Source organism: Odontesthes bonariensis, chromosome 18 (assembly GCF_027942865.1).
Source record: "Odontesthes bonariensis isolate fOdoBon6 chromosome 18, fOdoBon6.hap1, whole genome shotgun sequence".
Lineage (NCBI taxonomy): Eukaryota > Metazoa > Chordata > Actinopteri > Atheriniformes > Atherinopsidae > Odontesthes > Odontesthes bonariensis.
Genome location: NC_134523.1, coordinates 27,072,316 through 27,097,406, shown reverse-complemented (window position 1 = coordinate 27,097,406; position 25,091 = coordinate 27,072,316). Strand labels below are relative to the sequence as shown.

Genomic DNA, 25,091 nt, shown 5'->3' with positions numbered 1-25,091 from the left:
TTGAGTTGTCATGCTCTTTTGTTGCAGTGAACAGAAATATCAGGTGTAAACAGCCTCTAAGGACTTTTATACACCAAGCTGACAGAAACAGCCAGCACCGATGAGAGGCCTCCTGCTGGCTCCCTGCATGGCCCCGGCGTTAGAACAAATAAAATAACACTTCAACACACCAGCCCATGTCGAACAACCATAAAGCAGAGCAGCGTGTACTTTGTGCATCTGAGTAATGTCAAGCAGAGCCAGTGTCTCCAGTTTCTTAGTTTCCTCAAGCACACATTGTCCATTTCTTTGAACCATGGCTGTATTCGAAACCTCATACTACATACTCATCGATCAGACAGTATGCAGAGCGTTTACCCACAATGCATTTCACTCCTGCCCAAGCCGAAATCAGCCGGCCTGAAGCCGATTTCTCTTAAGCTCTAAACTCTGTAAATTTTAGCAACATTTGAAACATTTTCTGGCGAGAAAGTAGTCGTTTAGATCCCCAACGTGTTGAAAATCTGACAAAATACCGGCTATTTACAATTTTGCTCCCACCAATTCGGCGCTACTAAAGCTAGCCGCAGTGAGCAACGCACTTCCGGTTGTTTTCACAAAATAAAATAGCCGTTGCCTTTTATCATAGGGAAAGCCATTACCATACAATTGGGGCTTTTGTTTTGAAAACGGGAAGTGAACCTACCCTCGTTGTAGCTAGCTTGAAACTGCCGTTTTGACAGGAAATGACGATCGCCGACGTCACGTTACGTTGCATCTTGGGTAGTTTGAGTATGAGTAGTAACCTCATGATGCATACCCAACATTTGGGAGAATCTAGTATGCATCCGGGAACTTCTCGCTTACTCAAACTCACATACTCACTCAAAAAGTTAGTAGGAGTAGTAGGAGAAGTAGGAGAAGTAGGAGAAGTAGGAGAAGTATGCGGTTTCGAACACAGCCCTGGATTCTGCAATATCAGGAAAAAAGGAGTGGGCAGAGTCTGACGATTGTGATGGGGGACACCTTACGACCTCTGCCATCAACAAGGCTTTGTTGCCTCTCCTGGATTCTGGGCTGCTCCTTTTTCCTGTTGCCCCAGGGGTTGCGGGGCTCGTGCCCTGGTAGGGTCTGGCTGGGACTGGGTGGCAATCCGGAGCGCTGGTGGAGGTCCATGGCACCGGCCCAGCACACCAGCACCAGCTGTGATCCAGCCTAGTTACTGGCTGTGGTCACTGGTTGATGCTGAGTAAGTGCTGAAGGTCGATGCTTTATGTCTGGCTGCTGGAAGGCTTCATTTCTGGTGGAGACGGGGGTTACTGACAGACCACAACACAACCTTCCACCCATTCATCTGTACGCCCCACAGTACACCCGTCATTGTCTGTTTTCTGTCCACCGTCTTTATCAGTCCCGTCTTTTTGTGTTCCACTGTGGGCGATTCTAGTCCTCTCTGACTGAATCAATAAATCTCGAAAAAGGCTGCTGAAGGACGCACTCACCGTCACTTGCAACTATGCACAAGAAAAATTGCGAGATTAAATTGCATAAATAAGAAAAATAGTTTCTTGCCAGACCTTGGCACCAACCATTGGTGGATATGCAGACAGTGGAAAAAAAGAAACAAGGCTTTGTTAATCAGAGAAGTCCTGCTTATTTAGCCTTTTTGTAAGCTGAGTGAAGCTGACACCCCACCCACGTGAAAAATTCAAGCAAATAGATTGATCGCTTAGTGCTCCGTTTGTGCTGGTTTGTGCCGTTAAAATTTTCGTTTGTGCTGCTTTGGTTTCTGAGATATTATGAATTATAATTTCAGCCGATGACGTCACCATCCCCCCATCTTGCTCCAAAACAAACCAAAGTAGTCTACTTTTTTAGTGCTCCGTTTGTGCAGGCTTGTGCCGTTAAAACTGGCGTTTGTGCTGCTTTCGTCTCTGAGATATTATGAATTATAATTTCAGCCGATGACGTCACCATTCCCCCATCTTGCTCCAAAACAAACCAGAGTGGTCTACTTTTTTAGTGCTCCGTTTGTGCAGGTTTGTGCCGTTAAAACGGGCGTTTGTGCTGCTTTCGTCTCCGAGTTACGTTTTACTTTCAGTTGATCACATGATTTCACTATATTGATCAGGAGGCAATGAATTTCATCTGCTGCAGGTTGTAGTCATTCTGTTTTGTTCCAGTAAGTTCTTTTCGCCAATTTAGTCAGTGGGAAGTTGTCGGATATGTTGCTAACGCAGGAGAGAACAGAATTAACACATATAACCCTTGAGTGACATTCAGTGACGGTAATGCACCAATTTCCTTGCCAACCATCAATAAACTAAATAAAAAAATACTGACTCCGTAAAATACATATAACTTCATTATCAGGCTAATGTCACTGTTATTTGCAGAAAGGGATTTTAAAAAACAAACTTAGGCTACCTTCTGTTCTCTCCTGCGTTAGCAACATATCCGACAACTTCCCACTGACTGAATTTTAACGGCACAAACCAGCACAAACGGAGAACTAACCGATCAATCTATTTGCTTGAATTTTTCACGTGGGTGGGGTGTCAGCTTCACTCAGCTGACTTCCCACTGACTAAATTGGCAAAAAGAACTTACTGGAACAAAACAGAATGACTACAACCTGCAGCAGATGAAATTCATTGCCTCCTGATCAATATAGTGAAATCATGTGATCAACTGAAAGTAAAACGTAACTCGGAGACGAAAGCAGCACAAACGCCAGTTTTAACGGCACAAACCTGCACAAACGGAGCACTAAAAAAGTAGACCACTCTGGTTTGTTTTGGAGCAAGATGGGGGGATGATGATGTCATCGGCTGAAATTATAATTCATAATATCTCAGAGACGAAAGCAGCACAAACGCCAGTTTTAACGGCACAAACCTGCACAAACGGAGCACTAAAAAAGTAGACTACTTTGGTTTGTTTTGGAGTAATATGGGGGGATGGTAACCTTTGGATGACCTAAAAAATAATCTTTAATATCTCAGAAACCAAAGCAGCACAAACGAAAATTTTAACGGCACAAACGGAGCACTAACCGATCAATCTATTTGCTTGAATTTTTCACGTGGGTGGGGTGTCAGCTTCACTCAGCTCTTTTAGTAAGGAAACAGCCAGTTTAATCTCCTTTAAAATCCCGCCTCCTCACACTCTGATGCCTGGTTTCCACATTTTTAACTGTAAAGTAACGGGGGCATCAAAGTATGAATGAACGTATCCTCCTCTAAAACAAACTTCTTTGGAGATGTCTTCTCTCTCGACATCTTCCCTCCTCCCTCTCAGACGGGAGGAAACAGTGCTCATAGAAGAATTGGCTGAAAAGCTTTCATGAGTTTGACTCTTGCACCATCAACACACTGTCGGCCCACATTTCCAGGCAGAACAAGGACAGCCGGCCATTCATGAATCAAATAAAGGATGAGTCTCAGCAGCTGCGTTTCCGTCAAATTACCCATCTACATTCCACATGGCTGTGATGAACAGAGCAGTCGGTCGCTAACCGGAAATAATTCTCCTGACGGAAGAAGACACGAACAAAGACCCGCAGCCTCGATCACTTCTGAGAGTAAAACGAAGAGGAGTTGTGATTATTCTCTTGTGTCTGAGCATCAATCGGCCATGTTTCCGGCTCTCTGCAGAGGATCAGGGATGTTTTTCCTTTCTCAAATGTAGTCGTTTTATTCTACCTTTTCAAGCGTTCACTTTAAAAACTGCAGATGGATTCATGACTTTCTGTTTTTGATCAAACAAACCATCTTCCCACACATGACACAACATCCCAGATATTATCACAAAGTAAGACCTCTCCCAGTTTTCCTCTTGTGGATATCCACCGCAGGTGTTTTTCCTCCTCCAGTTTAGATATAGTAATGGTAAAAAGGGCTGGCCGATATATCGATATAAAAAATTTATCGATATATCGCCCAGCCCTAGATATAAAAATATTAGGGCTGGGCAAGTTAACTCTATAATTATTTAACGCCTCCAAATATTTTATCGCGCATTAACGCAGGTTTTATTATTTATTTTGTTAAAGTCTGTTGTTCACAGGCTTTTATTTTGTAAAGGTCTGTTGCACACAGGCTTTTATTTTGTAAAAAAAATGTTGCTCACAGGCTTTTATTTTGTAAAAAAAATGTTGCTCACAGGCTTTTATTTTGTAAAAGTCTGTTACTCACTGGCTTTTATTTTGTAAAAGTCTGGTGCTCATAGGCTTTTATTTTGTAAAAGTCTGTTGCTGTCTGCTGTGGAAACGGAAAAGAAAGTAATCGGCGGATCCACCAAACACAGAGAAGGGTACGGAACTTTTACTCGGCCATTTTCATTTTAAAGTTCTTCCAGACGGCGGAGTCGACAGAACCAAAGTCATCTGTAAACACTGCCAAGTTGAATTGTCTTCTCAGCGTAGTAGTTCCAGTCTAAAATATCACTTAAAGGCAAAACACACAACTGATAGCAGCAAGTCATTCAAGGAAACAGACAGTGGAGCGAGGCTTCTACATAAAAACTACAGAAAGATGCTGATGTTAAAAGTGTGTTTGTACAACAAATGTTATGGCACTTTCATTCATATGGCAGCACATTTAAAATAAAACTAAATGCTAAAAGCTATACACTACTTTTGAATTCATTTGCGATTAATCGTGATTAACCAGGGAAATCATCTGATTAATTAGATTAAACATTTTAATCGTTGCCCAGCCCTAGTTTTATTCCTCCTGAGCGAAGGTGTTGCTGACAGTGATTACGCTTCATCACAACATTAATATTTATGAAACGGAGCAATCAAAAGCAGCATTCTGATCAAATACCGCCTGCCGTGTCACTGCTGAACACAACAGAACGGTGACACGTGACCCCGGACATGTACCCGCGTACACAGATCACCATCCATCACAAAGATCCTGTGAGCTGAGGAATACAGTACTCTGCTGCCCACTCAGCGTTTCCATGGAAACAACCACAGAACTCAGCTTCTGCCTTCAACCGGAAGTTCTTAAAGGGGACGTGTCACTTTTCCTGCCACTCAAAGCGTTTATATTTGGGTTTTAGCTCTGTGTGTTCAACCAGACTTAAGTAGAACAAGGGAGAGGTATTTTTCTGAAATCATCAAAAACTGCAGTAACAACTCTCGTGTCCTGTTTGCTACAGTAAACAGATTAACAAACCCTCCAGTTTCACTGCCTTTAGAACTCATTTCTACATCTAAGTGTAATGAGTTTGCAATATTCTTTAGTGACAAAGTTCAAGGCATTAAAAATGCAATAATTTCCACAACACAAATAACTACTCTGCAGCCAGCTAGACACCTAGAGCTGACACATTTCACACCTGTTACTGACAAAACAGTCGAAGAGACCATCTGCAGTCTGAGTTCATCAACGTGCTGCCTTGATGAGTTGCCCACTAGATTCCTAAAGTCTGTGCTGAGCAGTTTGTTACCACAACTCGCTCATCTAGTCAACATCTCACTCCAGACTGGAACATTTCCAAAGGCCTTAAAAACCGCTGTCATTAAGGCCTTGTCCACACGTAGCCGGGTATTTTTAAAACCGAATGTTTCCCCCCCTCCGTTTATAAAAAAAATCTGTATCCACATTACCTCGTTTTCGAAAAAAACACCTTCCACACATAACTGAACATCTGCGTTTTCACCTGTCTTGACAACCCAAATGCATTTGCTGTTTTGCGCAATCTGCCCTCGTCAGCTAAATAATAAAGTGTGCACGCAACTTTTTTGAGCACACGGACAGGTGATCGTATGTATGACAGTGGACTGCCCCTCGATATGAGGACGTAATAATTCCGACAGCGAGAGGACTGAGGACTACGACTTGGGCGTGTAAAATCAAGGCTGTAAACAGCGCCTGCACAATAATAACCACCACAGTTCTGAAGGCATCCATGCTTCTTCAGTAAACAAAGGTCGCACTTTAGACTTTAAAGCAGATTTGTTGTTGTTTTGGCGCATATTGTGACGTTCGAAAACGCAAAACTCCGGTTATCTCTGTCTACACGCAGCTGCATAAACGGAGTTTTCAAAAATCTTCACTTTGCCCGGAGTTTTTAAAAACATTCGTTTACGATGCGTTTTTATGCGTTTTCATGTGGATGACAGGCCCAAACGTAGAAAAATATATTCGTTTTAGCAGATACCCGGCTACGTGTGGATGGGGCCTAAGCCTCTTCTAAAGAAGAGCAATCTTGATGCCACAGTACTGAACAACTACCGGCCCATATCAAACCTGCCATTCTTAGGCAAAGTCCTAGAAAAAGTTGAATAGCAACAGCTTGGTGACTTTCTCCTGTCTAACAATGCTTTTGATACTTTCCAATCAGGCTTTAGGCCCCACCACAGCACTGAGACAGCTCTGATCAAGGTGACAAATGACATCCGCCTGAACACAGATGCAAGTAAAGTTACTGTCTTAGTTCTGCTGGGCCTGAGTGTTGCCTTTGACACAGTTGACCATGCGATCTTATCACAGAGGTTAGAAGACTGGGTGGGAATCTCTGGTCGTGCTTTAAACTGGTTCAAGTCCTATCTGGAGGACAGGAAATATTTTGTTGAAATTGGTAACGGTGTCTCAGACCAAATGGCTATGACCTGTGGGGTTCCCCAGGGGTCAATCCTGGGACCCGTATTGTTCAATCTGTACATGCTTCCATTAGGCCAGCTAATACGCAGCTATAATGTGTCCTACCACAACTATGCAGATGACACTCAGATCTACGCGTCACTGACGGCAGGAGAACATGGGCCAGTAGATTCTTTATGTCACTGCATCGAACAGATCATTGTGTGGATGCAAAACAATTTTCTCCAGCTAAACTCAGACAAAACTGAAATCATTTTCTGTGGTCCACAGAAACAAAGAGAAAGTGTTATCAGTCACCTTGAGACTCTCTCTCCAAAACTCAGTGTTTCCCGCAGCGCATTATAGTTAAGGGGGCCGCCTTAGCTCGCACTGCTGCCTTGCCAACGTTTTTTAAACCGAAGTAATAATGCTTTGCCAGGCTCAGACATTAAAAGACAGCATTGATAACATTGAATTGCGACACCTACTGGTTGTTAATGTAAATAGTTAATAATGTAAATAAAAAAGTGTTACAGCTCTTAAACAGCTTCGTTATTGCTCTAACCCCCCCCCCCCCCCCCCCCACAGTCTTCCAGAAGATGTGACAGGCCTCAACTCTGACAATGTTTAAATCCAGGCTGAAAACAGTTCTATTTAGCTGTGCATATGACACCTGAAAGTATTTTATCTGCACTCTTTGCTTTTTAATTAATTAATGATTATTTTAATGGGTTTTTTAATTACATTTTTTTTTTATTATTTAATTTTTTTATTTCTTTTTAATGATTTTATTGCCTTGTTGTGATTTTATGTAGCTGTGAAGCACTTTGAATTGCCCTGTGTATGAATTGTGCTCTATAAATAAAATTGCCTTGTCTTGCCTTTCTGAAGCAACAACCGACTCAAACAGCTCTGGGAAGTAAAATAAAAGGTTTATTCTTTGACTTAAAAGTTAAGTTAATCAATAATTGTGACCTGGGGTGAGAACGCGCTTCGAGTGCTCAGATTGACCAGAAAAGGGGCTAAAAAGTCCAGTCCTATTAGTCCATTTACATTTAGATGGACACCTTTGTAACCCTGTGATAAATCGACGGCTTAGACGGGGAAAAACCTCATTAGAAACCACGATGAAGCAGGAAAATCTTCCCCAAAAAGATTTGAACCGTCTCACGAGTCTTAACCCAAAACATGAGCTGCACAGTGGATTCTGAACACCCGTTTCCTCCGTGCTCATCACTAAAGTTTGACTAAAATCAGGCTCAGAACTTCCTTTAAAACCAGTGTGTCAGCTGGGGTGCATTTCTGTTTGAAGAACCAGAAATACAGACTTTTTATACGTGTTCAGGCTTTTCAACACATCAGGATGTTACAGTCTTTGTTAAAACCAACAGCGTTTAACTCGATATAATATTAATTTCTAACACTCAGGGGGTCGTTAATTCAAGCGTGCTTCCATAGGTGCATCAGAGCCTGATTACAGGGTGCTCTGTTACAGATAATAATGGGCTTCATGGGTTATTGAGCACCACTGATCGAGATAGATAAATAGATACTTTATTGATCCCGAAGCAAATTCAAGCATCCAGTAGCAGTAACATAACATACATTAGAATTAGCATCATTAGCTTATAACACAGTAACCATTCTGTATGATGGAACTGATCTGAGATGAGATGTAAATTTAAATGTGTATTTAATTTAATTTGTAAGAGAAATGAAGGAAATTAAGTTCAACATTTGTAGCAAAAATAAAACTTTAGCAGAGAAATTAAACATTTGCATATAAAGTAAATACAGAACTGTATTAAGCTAACCCGTGCTCATTGGGTTATTTAAAAACTATTTAAAAAATAAGAACTGACTGTAGAAGTAAAAATGTGTAGTAAAAACATGAGAAAGAATTATGGATTGGAATAAAGGACTGTGTGCAATTAAATTAGGCTGAATGAATGAGTGAATGAATGAGCGAAAGAATGAATGAATTAGTGAATGAATGAATAAATGAGTGAATGAATGAATGAGTGAATGGATGAACAAGTGAATGAATGAACGAACGAACGAGTAAACGAATGAACGAGTGAATGAATGAACGAGTGAATGAATCAATGATTGAATGAATAAATGAGAGAGTGAGTGAATGAATGAATGACTGAATGAGTGAATGAAAGAGCGAAAGAATGAATGAATTAGTGAATGAATGAATGAATAAATGAGTGAATGCATAAGAGCAGGAGATTTTTACTTCCTGCTCTCGGTAAAGGAGGACGCTTTTTCTCTCTGCTCCCAACCCTCCCTTTTTTCCCTGCTTCTTTTTGTCTTTTTGGAGCATCTCTTTACATATCAGACGAATTCAAGTATGATGGATCTGGTCAGCTGGTCTCTCAACGCTATTGATCAAATTTTCTCTAATGCAAAGTTGGGGAAAGGAGAACCCTCATGCCCCGACGGGACATTCTTCGCTGGATACTCAATGGACTCCTGGGGGAAATGGAGAATTCTGTGTCTAGCGATGCTGTACACCGAGGACGTCGACGATGTCTATATATTTGGATTTATGATACTCGGGTTCCTGCTATTTGGAGTTGGATGATACCTGGTATTTCACAAAATTAAGAGAACGTGGAAAATGTTCGAGGGGGTCACAAGAGCAATCAACGCTCAGACTGAGATGCTACGTGAACAGAATTGGAAGCTGGATGCGCGCGCGCAGGCCGGCTGAGATTCCTGAACTCAGAAGAGAAATGGATTAAAACTGGGAGTAAAGTTAATTGATCAATGGTCCACATTCCACAGTTCGGCTGATCGGATTTCGCCATGAGACGCACCAGCAGAAACTTAAAAGACAGACGGCACTATCAGTAGTCTGTCTGAACCAAAAACAAAAATTGTTATTTCAATCTGGCGCCCCAGGACTGGCCTTGGACTGGCCTGACAAAATCGTTCTCCAAGTTTGTTATGTAAACATGTGCTTCCCCCCCCCCTTCCTGAGACTCCTGTGGAAACTCTTTTGGACTGGCTGACAAGCTTCCACCACTGTCAAGGACAAATGCCTGATAAGAGTTTAGCACAGACTTACGTGCACACACCCACACGCTCACTGAATAACACACGCAACTCCTACACCACACCTCCTTCACTGTTTCCCAATTCCTTCTTTATGCTGATCTCTCTCCCCAATGTGTTATTTCCTCTCTCATTCTACCCCTATCTCATTATCGCTTCACTAAGAGGAAAACTTAGTTATATTCAAATGGTTTATTAAGACCTATTATCACTGTATAAACCTTAATATTTCCTCTCAGATGAAAGTTTTTTACCCAAGTCCCCTTTAATTTAATTTATGGACCATTGAACGGCTTCTTAAATGCTCCCTCTTAGAGGAAAGTTTATCCATGTTTGTTAGCTTTTGTTAATTTACTCAAATTACCTGCTCTGTATTTCTGTGTTGTATTTTTTATGTCTTTATGTAAAGCACATTGAGTTGCCTGTGGTATGAAATGCGCTATATAAATAAAGATCGATTGATTGATAAATGAGTGAATGAATGAACGAGTGAATGAATGAATAAATTAGTGAACAAATGAATGAGTGAGTGAATGAATGAATAAATGAGTGAAAGAATGAATGATTGAATGTATAAATGAGTGAGTTAGTGAATGAATGACTGAATGAGTGAATGAATGACTGAACGACTGAATGAGTGAGTGAACGAACGAGTGAATGAATAAATGAGTAAATGAATAAATGAGTGAATGAATGAATGAATGAATGATTGAGCAAATAAATGAATGAATGAATGAAGTCACAGCATGTAGCAGAGGCAGTTAGACATGGCAATGACAGAGAGTCCAGGACGTAATGCAAAGAGGGTTTAGATTAGTTCGATTTGATCTGAAATGTGGGGTGGGATGAGTGGGTGAATGAACGAATGAATGAATGAGTGGGTGACTGCGTACCTGAAACAGGTCAATATGAATCCATTTTTAAATTCAGGGTTAGAAACAGGAGCTGTTTTCCTGGTTTACTTTGGGATTCTGACCAAAGCTGGTCACAGATATGTCATAAAAACCTTCAGACGTTTCTTTAAAGCCTTTAAAGAAGTCAGTGCTGTTCAACAGAAAGCAGGACAGCTGCTCAGAGTTAGCATCCAACAGACTGACTTCCTGGTCCGTTTCTAACAGTAAAGACTGAATCTACAAAGAAACCAATCAATGCCATGAGGTCACAGCCTCTGTGAGGCCTGCACGATGAGTCAGACTGCTTCAGATATAGAATCCTTACTCTTTCTGTATCGAGTCTGCACCCAGCACCACTTCTTCTGACTCAGACTCATCACCAGTCTCATATCGACGAGTTTAAATTAATTTAAAAAAAATGCAGCTGAGCTCCCTTCTAAAGGAAATATGCTCAGTTAGATTATCGACCAGTGGCTGTGTGTCCACACGTCATTATTCTGCAGGAGCTGCTGCAGAAACGAGACTCCACATGAATTCTGATTCTTTTTACTGGACCTGAAAAGATGCTGAAGTCAGACTTCCTGGTGAATAAATGTTACTTTGGAGCAATACGGCAGCCTTTAGAGAACAAAACGGGGGTTTTCTAAAGAAACGATTAGGGCTGGGCGAGTTAACTCGTTATTACCGCGTTAACTCGTTAATTATTCAACGCCCATAAATATTTTATCGCGTATTAACACAGGTTTTATTTTATATATATATATATACATATATATATATATGTTATAAAAAAAATTTTAACATTTTTTTCAGGCTTTTATTATAGTAAAAGTCTGTTGCTCACAGGCTTTTATTTTGTAAAAATGTGTTGCTGATAAGCTTTTATTTTGTAAAAGTCTGTTGCTCACAGGCTTTTATTTTGTAAAAATGTGTTGCTCACAAGCTTTTATTTTGTAAAAGTCTGTTGCTCACAGGCTTTTTTTGTAAAAAATGTTGCTCACAGGCTTTTATTTTGTAAAAAAAAATGTTGCTCACAGGCTATGATTTTGTAAAAGTCTGTTGCTCACAGGCTTTTATTTTGTAAAAATTTGTTGCTCACAAGCTTTTATTTTGTAAAAGTCTGTTGCTCACAGGCTTTTATTTTGTAAAAGTCTGTTGCTGTCTGCTGTGGAACCGGAAAAGAAAGTAATCGGCAGATCCACCAACCATGGAGAAGGGTACGGAACTTTTACTCGGCCATTTTCATTTTAAAGTTCTTCCAGGCGGCGGAGTCGACAGAACCAAAGTCATCTGTAAACTCTGCCAAGTTGAATTGTCTTCTCAGCGTAGTAGTTCCAGTCTAAAATATCACTTAAAGGCAAAACACACAACTGATAGCACCAAGTCATTCAAGGAAACAGACAGTGGAGCGAGGCTTCTACATAAAAACTACAGAAAGATGCTGATGTTAAAAGTGTGTTTGCATAACAAATGTTATGGCACTTTCATTCATATGGCAGCACATTTAAAATAAAACTAAATGCTAAAGGCTATACGCTACTTTTGGATTCATTTTTTGATTTTGCGTACAAATGCGATTAATTAGATTAAACATTTTAATCGTTGCCCAGCCCTAGAAACAATGCAAGGATCCCTCAGGAGGGTAAGGTAGATCGTCTCCCTGGCAGCAGATTTCCCATCAGCCCCTGTGACCCACCTGTCTTCTCCACCTCCACGGTGCCAGGTTGGGGCTGCTCCACAGGACGACCGTCCACATGTGTGAAGACAAACGGCTTCTCCGAGGCCACCATCAGCCCCTTCCCCTGAGGCTCCACCGCGGCGTAGTGAGGCACCGACTTCCCACTGAGGACCCTCCTCTTCCTCACCTCGTAATTCTTTTCCTGACCTGCATGTGGGAACCAAAGGATTTCGGTGAGAAAGTAATCCCGTCTCCTATTAAACTCTGACAGAGACGAGGAAGAAATGTAGCAGCAGGTTATTCTACTCCCATGACACCGCGACTTCATCACTTACAAGAATTTTCAACAGCATAAAGTTTTCTTGAAGCAGAAAACACGTAAAAAACACATTTTCGGAGCAAAGGATTCATTCCGAGGGTTTCAGATGTGTTGTAGCGTTTTATTTTGCTGCTGAAATCGTTTTTCAACAGCTGGACAAGACAAAGTTTTTGACCCATAAAGCCCAAGCTCAAGCAAACAAAAGGCTCAAAGATCACGGTTTTCCGTAATTTTGTGAAAAAGTGAAAAAGCCAAAACATGGATGTTAAATGTGTGTTCAAATCCTCTGAAATGAAAAACTAAGAATGAAGAACGGAGCCTTTTAACTTTTCCTCTTCCTCTTCCCTAAAGCAGAGGCCGGTAACCACGGCAACAACAGACACTTTCAAATCCTCGTTGGGAGCACCGAGGAGAGGCTTTTTCCTCCCCCCCTTCAGCTTTAAGAGGGAAGCATCTCTTGTGTTCCACTAAATTACATATTCCCAATAATCCTGTGCGTCTGCAGCCATGAACAAAAGGGATCAGATTGGATTGATGTCGAGACAAATCTGATCACCGACACACAGGATCAGGACATGTCCAACAGAAGCATCCACGTCCCACCATCCCAACTATTACAGTTATACGACCTTATATGACCGTATATGACCGTTTATGACCTTATAGGACCGTATATGACCGTATAAGACCTTATATAACCGTATATGACCATATATGACCCTGTATGACTGTATATGACCATATATGACCATATTTGACCCGATATGACCTTATATGACCTTATATGACTGTATATGACCATATTTGACCTTGTATGAGCCTATATGACCCTGTATGACCTTATATGACTGTATATAACCTTATATGACCTTATATTTTGTAATTGTTGCACTAAAGAGAGTGAGGTGTAACCGGAGTCAAATTCCTCGTGTGTGTCCACATACCTGGCAATAAAAAGCGATTCTGATTCTGATATGACCTTATATGACCATATATGACCTTATATGACCTTGTATGACCTTATATGACCTTGTATGACCTTATATGACCTTGTATGACTGTATATAACCTTATATGACCTTATACGACCCTGTGTAAAAACTAAAAGGGCGGCTTCTGTTTTCTCTCAGTCAAATATTTGATCCAGGGGCGGTCGGTGGCGTAGTGGGTTAAGCAGCCGCCCCATGTACAGAGGCTACAGTCCTTGCTGCAGCTGGCCCCGGTTCGAGTCCAGCTCCGCGCAGCCCTTTGCTGCATGTCTTCCCCCGCTCTCTGCCCCCTGCTTCCTGTCTCTCTCCAACTGTCGTATCATTAAAGGCATAAAAAGCCCCAAAAAAAATATTTTAAAAAATATATATACATTTGATCCATTAATGGAGAGGGCTCTCCTTCTCAGCAGCGTTTGCTTTAGAGCACTTTAAACCCATCCAGGACGCGGCAGTTAAACCCTGTTAAATGAAGACTATGGCTGTGTTCGAAACCGCAAACTTCTCCTACTACTCATACTAACTTTTTGAGTTAGTATGCGAGTTTAGTAAGCGAGAAGTTCCCGGATGCATACTAGATTCGCCGAAATGTTGGGTATGCAGCATGAGGTTACTTCTCATACTCAAACTACCCAAGATGCAACGTAACGTGACGTCGCCGATCATCATTTCCTGTCAAAACGGCAGTTTCAAGCTAGCTACAACGAGGGTAGGTTCACTTCCTGTTTTCAAAACAAAAGCACCAATTGTATCTTAATGGCTTTCCCTATGATAAAAGGCAACGGCTATTTTATTTTGTGAAAACAACCGGAAGTTTTATTTTGTCAGATTTTCAACACGTTGGGGATTTAAACGACTACTTTCTCGCCTGCAAATGTTTCAAATGTTGCTAAAGTTTAGAGTTTTTGCTTAGGGGTGGTCGGTGGCGTAGTGGGTTAAGCAGACACCCCATGTACAGAGGCTATAGCCCTCACTGCAGCTGGCCCCGGTTCGAGTCCCGCATCGGACGGCCCTTTGCTGCGTGTCTTTCCCCCTCTCTCTGCCTCCTGCTTCCTGTCTTTAATGGACCGTCCTGTCCATTAAAGGCATAAAAGCCCAAAAAAATAAAAAATAAGTTTACAGAGTTTAGAGCTTAAAGCAATACTATGTAACATTTCTACCTTAAAATAACAGCTTGAAAAAATTTGTGTGGCTAGAATGAGTTTTAATATTACGATTGGCCTGTCTCCTATGCCTTTCGGGGGTCTGAGAAAAACTGCGCTATGTAACTTTGCTGGAGCGGCCCGGTGGCGGCCCGGGAGCTGAGCGGAAGTACTTTGACTTGCTTTCTGGCACACCTACCGCAAAAACAAATAGACCCCTCTCACGCTCCCAGGTACATTTCATTACTCTTACCTTCTTGGTCGCATAGCTTGCACCTTCTAACTCCTCGCCGGTTCGTCAACAAACGTGAAAAGTGAAAGTGAAAGGGTGTTGTATTTACGACAGTGTAACCGTAAATTACCTCCAAGCCTGTAGGGGGAGCTCCAGAGTGGGCTTTTTGAGAAGTTACATTGTATCGCTTTAAGCGAAATCAGCGTTCAGGCCGGCTCGGGCAGGAGCGAAATGCATTGTGGGTAATCGCTCTGCATACTGTCTGCATCTGCATCGATGAATATGCAGTTTGGAGTATGGAAGTATGCGGTTTCAAACACAGCCTATGACCAACATCCTGCTATAGTTTCATTAACAGCCATTTTACTTATGATGCAAACAGTTCCAGTATGTGTGACGCTCCGTTTGATCCGACTTCACACTCATTTATCAAACTCAGGCGGGTTCAGCTCGCCACCCACCGTGTCCTGCGGTGTTGGCGACCGTGACCCACTCGAGGGACACGGAGAATCCGCTGCCTTTGGTTTCCTGTGGGTCCTTCTGGATGCGAAGCAGCAGAACCTCCATGGCGTGAACGCCAGCCTGGACATGCGAGACGCTGTGGAGGATGGTGAAAGGCTCCCCCGTGTCCTCGCTGAACAGCAGCTGCGGGCGGGAGATCAAAAAATGAATTTCACGTTTGTTCAGGACACTGTTGCAAACAGGAAAAACTCACCAACAAAGTGATATTTTCATCAACACGACACGAAGAAGCCTCCGATTCAGGCTGTTCAAACCATTACTAACTTTGATTGTTGACCTGACAAAAGAAAGATTTTGACCGTAATCTTCATCTGCAGCGATGGCAGATAATTGTTGGGAGATTATTATTATTATTATTACTTAGCACTCACATGATGTCCTGGTACATGTTCATAATCCCATTTGTCTGTCTGTTAGAATACGTTTGGATCCTTTGTTGCTTAAAACCATTTTTCTCTTCTGTCTGACTCCCTTTGTGTAAGCTGCCGTCTCTTTAAAAAGGGGAAGTTTTTTTTTTTTTTTTAAACATGGACCTTATTTCTGGCATAAAAAACGTTCGTTCAATTCAATTCAACTTTATTGTCAATTCTTCACATGTACCAGATATACGAAGCAATCGAAATTACGTTTCCCACCATCCCACGGTGAAGACAAAGACGTGCTAAAAAAATTACACATAGCTAAACATTAAATAGACATATAGTGAAATCTACTCACCGATAACAGTTTGGTGAAAGTCTGCGTCCTTCGGAAGATATTTAGATTACTGGAGATCGGTGTATATCCATATAACAGGAGAGAACAGGGCAGAGACAATACAGCCTCTAAATAAAGGCATTATCTGTCTTTATTTCACCAATACTTTAAGACCAATGAATGAAAGAACGTGTGCTATTGCACTGTTAGCTCATAGCTGCCGTGTTGTTGTTATCCGGCTTTCTACACACGCGTGTCTTGACGGGCGCCGTTGCAGCACAGCTCATTCACTGCGTGCTCTGTGACGGTGGGCTAACTTCACACGGAGTTTGCTGCTGCTACTTTTGTGCAACAAGGCAGAATATTTATCAGATTTTGACAACGTGAACGACGACTTTGAGTACGATGGACGTAATTACCGGAGTGAATGAGCTGTGCTGCCAGTAGTGCTGAGCAATTTTATCGATACTGCGATATATCTCGATATTTCGTTTCCTGATAAAGTATCGATTTTTCAGCCGTGCGTATTGATTTATTTTATTTTATTAATAATTTTTTATTTTTTTTAAAGCAAACTTTATTGAAAAGTCAGACGTTACAATTAGTGAAAACACAGAACATTAAGGTAATACAATACAATGCCAGAAGGTCACATTATACAAAACAGTGTAAATTAGTTGATAAAAATGTTGTATAAAGTGCACAGCTCTCACATTTGTGAAATGTTCTTTTGTTTCTGTTTGTCTGGCTGTGTTGTCCTTGGGTTCAAAGGTCGGACCACCGGTCCAATCAGCATCGATTCATGTCAAATCACACTGTCCCTTTTTTCCCCCAGAAAATGATGTAAGTGTATCGAATCATTTCGTATCGTGAGATTAGTGTAACGCTACAGCCCTAGCTGCCAGCGCGTCAATGACGTCATCCCAAGTGTAGAAAGCCCCCGATAACAACAACACGACAGCTCTGAGCTAACAGTGCAATCGTACGCATTCATTCATTCATTGGTCTTAAAGTATTGGTGAAATAAAGACAGATAATGCCTTATAACGGGAGAGAACAGGGCAGAGACAATACAGCCTCTAAATATGGATATACGCCAATCTCCAGTGATCAAAATATCTTCCGAAGGACGCAGACTTTCACCAAACTGTTTTCGGTGAGTAGATGAACGTATTTTATGCCAAAATAAGGTCCAGGTTTAAAAAAAAATAAATAAACTGGACTTCCCCTTTAAGGTCCGGTCTGCTCTGTTTGGTGAGAAGTGGCACACAAAGCAGGAAACATGCAAACATGTTTGATGATGATGATGATGATGATGATGTTATCAAGTCGAGGAGGAAAAACCTGGACGACGGATGACGCGTTTCCAGCAGTTCAGATTAATTTTAAGAGCCTCATTAGCACTGAAAATGTGGTCAAAATGAGAGATTTTATATAATATAAACAATTATATATTTATATACTCATGATGTAAATGTCTTTCTCCCCGCTTTGAACACATCTGATGACTGTAACCCTCAGGCAGGTGCCATTTCAGTCATGTTGTAAGCGGTACAAACAAACCGATTCTAGGAATAATCCCAAATTCATGGATTGTAAAACAACAGTAAGGATGCATGGCTGTATTTTCACTCCACAGAGCAGGCACGAGTCCTGCGGTGCACGAGTATTACGCTCACTCTGAGAACAGCTTTAAACTCACACAGTAGCAGCTTCCTGCCGTGTCAGCTGGACGATCACCCCATGGTCGACTCGATAAAAAAATCTTAGTCGGATTGATTCTCAACGGTTGGTTAATTTGGGGTTCGGAGGGGGCAAACTGACAAGTATATCTTTGTCTACGTTGATATTTTCACTTTTTGTTGTTGCATCAGAAGCAACAGAATCGTTTTCCTCTCGATCACTCAAATTCCCGTCCATGTGAGCTGCTTCTTCTTCTGCTGAACAGACGGCGGACGAGTGCTCACATTTACATTTAGATTGGGCAGGTTCCCCTTTAATGAACATTACAGTCGGGCGTCTCTCCTTTGCTATATTCTTTAAATCTTGATGGCAACAGAATAACCCAAAGCAGTCTGATCTGGTGTGTGTTTGTGTGAGTGACCGAGGGTTTGGGGGTCTGAACTGAAGCTGAATAAATACTCTCAGTCAGTGGGTCTACATGGTGAGATTACAGCTATAGTTGGGTTATGCTCCTTATTTTAGCAAGGTTAATTCTCCTTGGATATATGGCGGTGAATGAATGGGATCAGAGGCACAAAGCGTGTCACACCCCGGTATGATAGGTGGCGCTGTACCCATTCCAACTATTGCTAATAGAGCCACTTCCTGTTGACCTCTTCACCACCAACAACAACAACAAACTCAGGCATTGGAGAAAGATGGAGAACGCAGAACAAGATGAAGCTACGTCCCTCTACATTTGGTCTGTGATGAGCTGCTTGTTGCACAAACTCGATGCCCAACGGAGCATTCTCCATCGCGTTGTTTGTTTCTTTCTGACGGCGACAACAACAGTAATATCGTCTCCTTTGACTTCCGGGTCACGACCCCGGGAAAAAATCTGGAGCATGCGCAGAACGCAAAGTCTAATTCACCACGTGCTTCAGCGTCTACAAGCAGGTTTAGAGTGACTTTCAACCCAGTTATCTCGGGGTCTTAATCCGATCCGAACCAATTCTTAGTCAGATTAAGGTGTCTACATGCACTTAACACATTGACTACCAGCGGTTTTTACAGAATTATGTCGAAGAATCCCAGCATTCTAAACCATTTTTTGACGTTTTTTGTACAGTCACAGCATATTATGTGATAGGGCCACTGAAACATGTTATGAAAGCTGAGACTTTAAACTCTTTGTGGGTCAAAACTGCGTGTCTCTAGGTGCCGCCATTAGCGAGCTATCCTTAGCTAAACAAAGGCGGGTATCCACCAAAATCAACAACAAACTGAGATATTGGCTTCCCTGTCCCTCCAAGCTTGATCGCAGCATGTTGCAAAGCTAAGCTAAGCTAACCTGTTCATAAGACCGCTTCCTGACTTGTCGCGTGTCTTCTTCTCCTTCTTGTTGTTTGTTTATGTTACTTTACCGCCACCCTCTGGAAACCGACACGTGCGATTGGACAAAATGCGGAAATGCACAACAATCAATGCAGCGTAATCAAAATTGTTCTTGAGTTGACGAAAAGCCATTGGCGTAATGATCAAAATGTCCAGATGATGACACCAGTTTTTGACTGCCATCTACGTCAGTTCTGTTCATCACATAATTACAAAAATCACACAGAATGTGCATTAGAATGTATAGATTCAGAATCCATAAAAAAAACGTAAAAACGTATTTTTACGGTTTGGGAGCCAACGCATGGGCAGTAAAAACATAGTTTTACGTGACTTGGGAGTCAATGTGTTAATAACTCAGTCTTATTGTAATTGAGCCAATAATCCGATCCTTTCAGTAGGGCTGTCGCGATAACCGCAAAATGCAATCACCGCGGTGCTGAAAGGACCTCCGCGGTGCGTGTCCAGGCCACCGCCACCACCGCCCACCGCACGCCCGCTTGCACGCGCAGAACAACTCGAGAAACTAAACGAGTTTTTAAGACTGCACAGTAGATACAAAGCGACTGACAGAACTGATACTTTTTAAAGCCAGTACAGTAATAATGATACATTGTATATTCCCCTCAAGGCAGGACAAACACATTAACACAGCTAGGTGCCGCGTTTCTGTCGTCATCTTTGCATATAGGCACCGCACACGCACACACGTCTGCATGCTACTCGTTGTGGTCTCATTCTCCCTCGGCAGCTGATATTACAAGAATATGCCTACTCAGTGTCGTAGCAATAGAAGTTAAAATAAAATGCAGTGGCCTACCTTTATCTCGGCTTTACTCCTCTGCCTAGTCCGGACACTTTATGGTTTTGAATCTTCCCTTATTATCCATGTTTAACGTTGTAAATGCGACCGTCTAATATCAACAATAAACTAGCTTCTGCAGAACCACAGCTTGGTGTGCACATTTGCTGTTGGGAAATACCTGATCATTTCAACAAAACTGTGTGAAACTATTAAATAAAAAATAAAAAAAATTTAAAAAAAAGTTTAAAAAAATGTGCCGGGGTTGGTTGGTCGGCGGCAGTCTGTTAAAAAAAAAAACTGTATCCCGGACACGTGAGCTCAACTGCTGCCCTGATCTGCTTCGTTTTTCTCCGTCATTCCTAAACGAAACGTGCGCAGGTCTGCAACAATGTTGATATTTGCCATGTGGCACTGGCAACAATGTTGCAGAACTGGGGTATGCGCTGCTTGATCTCTGCTATGTTGGTCTGTGAGCGAGTAAATGACAGGCAAAGCAAAGTGAAATGTCAGAATCGCTGGGGAAAAAAGCCGGATTATGCGCTCAATTTTCATCTAACATTGCATGTCGTGGAAAGTAGCCTAATGAACAAAAATGCGATATCACCGCATACCGCGCTGTTTAGCGGCTATGAGTCACCGCGGTGGGAATTCCCTCACCGCGACAGCCCTACCTTTCAGTGCCATGTAACCCCACGGTTTTAAGTCACACTTAATGTGCTTGTAGACCAGGGGTGTCAAACTGATCCTTGAAAGGGCTGGTGTGGCTGCAGGTTTTTGTTCCAACTCTGCAACAGCACAGCCGACTTGTTTCATTCAATCAAAAGAACTGGTTAAGACCTTCAGTGCAGACAGTCTACAAGCAGGTTTAGTGTGACTTTCAACTGAGTTATCTCGGGGTCTTAATCCGATCCGATCCAATTTCTAAATTAGAATCAGACTGAGTTATTAAGTTCATGTAGACACCTTAGTTTGATTAAAAATTGGATCGGATCAAATTAAGACCCCGAGATAACTCGGTTGAAAGTCACTCTAAACCTGTTTGTAGACGCTGAAGCAAGTGCGCTGGAAAAAATGTCCCTCCAAAAATAAGTAATAAAAACAACAAATACAAGATGTTTTTGCTTGAAATAAGCAAAATAAATCTGTCAATGGAACTAGTGAAAATCGGCTTGTCAAGATTTCTTGAAATAAGATGTGATATTTAGGACTTTTGAGTTAAAAGTGATCTTGAAATTAGCTTAAAAACCTCTTCAAATGTCAAAAAAAGCTTGTTTCATATGAAATCCGACTCAAAACAATTTGTTTTCAAGACTTTTTCATTTAACAAGATATTCCAGATGTATTGTCTTCAAACAAGTCCCTATATCTGGCTGAAATGGTACTTGTCAGGCAGTTGTGTCTTATATCAAGTGTAATGAGATATTTTGACTAGAAATGAGACAAATATACTTGGTAAGACTTTGATTTTTTTCCAGTGTGGTGAATTACACTTTGCGTTCTGCACATGCTCGAGATTTTTTCCCGGGGTCGTGACCCGGAAGTCAAAGGAGACGATATTACTGTTGTTGTCGCCGTCAGAAAGAAACGAACAACGCGATGGAGAATGCTCCGTTGGGCATCGAGTTTGTGCAACAAGCAGCTCATCACAGACCAAATGTAGAGGGACGTAGCTTCATCTTGCTCTGCGTTCTCCATCTTTCTCCAATGCCTGAGTTTGTTGTTGTTGTTGGTGGTGAAGAGGTCAACAGGAAGTGGCTCTATTAGCAATAGTTGGAATGGGTACAGCGCCACCTATCATACCGGGGTATGACACGCTTTGTGCCTCTGATCCCATTCATTCACCGCCATATATCCAAGGAGAATTACCCTTGCTAAAATAAGGAGCATAACCCAACTGTAGCTATAATTGAATTAATCTCATCATGTAGACCCACTAACTGGACTATTAGGGGCAGCTGAGCTGTCCATCAGTGATAAGCAGCTGATTCCACCCACCTTAAAGGGACTGCAGTGATGAGGAGAGAAGAGTTATATTGCCCTTTGAATGTGAGGAAACATTGACAGGAAACTGATTGGACTGCTTAAGGCTTTAAAGCAAACAAACAAATGTTCCAATGAACAAAGCATTAATGAGCCACAGAATCAACTGCTGGCATTAGATGTTGCTAAATGGTCGCTCTGCACTCTCAGAGAGAAGCATCGGTCTTATTCAAGCAATAAAATGCTAATTCCAGCCAGTCTTTCCACACCAGCGTCTGCAGCTGAGTGGTTGCAGAAGGTGACTTTAATGTGACTACATAAAATATCCGAGTGCTGAGTCACTTTGTTACGGAGTGGCTCGACTGGGATCAACTGGAAGTGACTTTCAGGACTGCGTCGAGAAAAAAGTTCAGAGACTGAGCTCTCATTTTCAGAATAAAATTCAGAGACCCAGAGACTTAATTTCTTTATTCTTTAAACTAGGGCTGGGCGAGTTAAATCGTTATTATCGCGTTAACTTGTTAATTATTTAACGTCGATAAATATTTTATCGCGCATTAACGCAGGTTTTATTATTTATTTTATTATTGTAAAAGTCTGTTGCTCACAGGCTTTTATTTTGTAAAAGTCTGTCGCTCACAGGCTTTTATTTTGTAAAAGTCTGTTGCTGTCTGCTTCATTTTAAAGTTCTTCCAGACGGCGGAGTCGACAGAACCAAAGTCATCTGTAAACACTGCCAAGATGAATTATCTTCTCAGCGTAGTAGTTCCAGTCTAAAATATCACTTAAAGGCAAAACACACAACTGATAGCAGCAAGTCATTCAAGGAAACAGACAGTGGAGCGAGGCTTCTACATAAAAACTACAGAAAGATGCTGATGTTAAAAGTGTGTTTGCACAACAAATGTTATGGCACTTTCATTCATATGGCAGCACATTTAAAATAAAGCTAAATGCTAAAAGCTATTCACTACTTTTGGATTCATTTTTGGATTTTGCGTACAAATGCGATTAATCGTGATTAATCAGGGAAATCATGTGATTAATTAGATTAAATATTTTAATCGTTACCAAGCCCTACTTTAAACACAAACTTCACGTCCTAAACTTTTAAAGCACATTTATCAGCTGGATGCTCGACACAGGACTCTTGGTTTGTTGGATTAATTCTGCTCCAAATTTAAATACTTCGATTTGATTCTTTTTTTGAGACTTTTGTAATGAAACTTTCATGTTTTACACACAGACTGTTGCTGAGGTTTAAAATGATGCATCAGTAACTGTGGCACAGTTAGAAATCATAGAACAAGGTTTTCAAACCTGTTGATGGAAATAAAAAGACTTATCGTATACTTAAAATTCTTCTGTGCAATTATCCAATAAATGGAGACACTTCTTTACTCCTCCTGTCGGTACAACAAAAATCTATCCTACAGAGTTCTAGTTCCAGGATCTCAGGGGGAATTGAGTAGATTTGTGCAGCAGAAACTGTCCTCTTACTCCGCTACATTAGGCTACAATGAGCTGGTTACTTCTCTTCTTACCTCTTTGGTATTCTACGCCTCATTATTTTTATCCCCCCGCGTACGCCTCATTTTAATGTTTTATTCTGACAAAAGGCTCTACCACCTGACTGTTTCACCAATCAGACGTAGCCGTGCAGTCTGGCCACGTGACCATACTCAATCTCAGCGGCGGGACGGGTTAGCTTTACAGTTTACAGTCGTAGCAAACAAACAAAGAAACAGATAAAAAATGTCAGAATCAACGGTGGGAAATGAAGACGCAGACGAGGCCTCATACTGAAAGCATGTTTACCTTACAAAGAGTGCCAAACAGCAGCTACATTATGTGTCTTCTGTGTCAACCAAAACAAACGCACATTTCAGCAGAAACTCAACATCTAACTTGAGGAAACATGTAGCGGTAAGTTTCATAAACTATTTTTCCCCCATGGATAGGTGAATGTTTGTTTTTTAGGTTACATATGGGTTACATAGGTTTTAAACATTTCCTAAGTCTCTTATTTTTTATTGAAATTCTTGAATTTACCTGGATTATTTTTAATTTAAGCTATTTTGTAATTAATTAATTCATTCATTTTAACTTATTTTATCGATTGGATGAACTCTAATTTGCCTAAAGATGATTATTTAGTATTTAGAGACTCTTTGATACACTGAAGGTTGCAGTTTGTGTAAGTAGAAATTGTTTGAGAACATGTTGAACAATGCGTTTGATCGCCATCTTTAGACCTTCACAGTACAAATAAAACTCATCTTTGAGTTTTTCCCACAGCAGTAATCAGCAGCTGTACTTACTTCCCACTTCACATGAGAGCCGTCTCCTCTCTTTCCGGTGCGGAGGAGGTACAGCCGGCTGCTGCCGTCAGACAGAGCCGCCCAGGTCGCCGAGGTGAGGCTCAGGGAGGGGCACAGGCGGTCCTCACGCCGGCCGGGCTCAGCAGCGATACAGTAGACCTCCCTCGGCTTCCCCAGGGCGGTGTCCTGGAATCACATCCAGAAAACATCATTATGGAAACGTAAATAAATGCCAAATATTTCTCAAATGACATGTTTTGTCCTCCTACTTCAAACCAGGATTGGGTTTAAAGCAGCATCCACCAAAGGTGCAGGCTCTCAAAAAGGATCGGTCGTGGCTCACCGCTTTGGGCCAAACTCCATCAGAGAATCATCAATAAGTTCAGCAAATGTTTCTCAGGAAGAGACCAGGAAAAGATCAGGATCAAACCAGGAAAAGATCATGAAAAGTTTAGGAAAAGACCAGGACAAAATCAGGAAAAAAAAAAAAATTAAAATAAAAAAAAAATTAAATCAGGAAAAGATCAGGAAAAGATTAAATGTTTCTCAGAGTCAGACTGTAAAGAACTTTCTCTTTCTCTCAGCATCTACAGAGCAGAATATTGAGGACAGATTCAGGGAGTCTGGGGAAACCTCAGCGTGGAAAGGCCGAGGACAGAAAGCCCTGCTGGATGAGCTGGGAGCCCTGCAGGAGAAACCATCATCATGCCACCATGATCCATACAGCCATCATGATCCAAGCAGCCTCCATGATCCTTACAGCCACAATGATCCATACAGCCACCATGATCCATACAGCCACCATGATCCATACAGCCA

The 25,091-nt window shown here is 41.6% G+C and overlaps 1 protein-coding gene across 1 annotated transcript in view; it reads right to left on the bottom strand.

The window, feature by feature from the left end:
- nudcd1 (NudC domain containing 1) overlaps positions 1-25,091 on the bottom strand; it is a 462,800-nt gene that overhangs the window by 430,418 nt on the left and 7,291 nt on the right. Inside the window, exons 3-5 of the mRNA XM_075449601.1 lie at positions 24,273-24,458; positions 15,350-15,533; positions 12,228-12,416 (exon numbers count right to left, since the gene is read on the bottom strand). Of these exons, the coding sequence (XP_075305716.1) occupies positions 12,228-12,416; positions 15,350-15,533; positions 24,273-24,458 (559 nt within the window). The remainder of the gene's footprint in view (positions 1-12,227; positions 12,417-15,349; positions 15,534-24,272; positions 24,459-25,091) is intronic.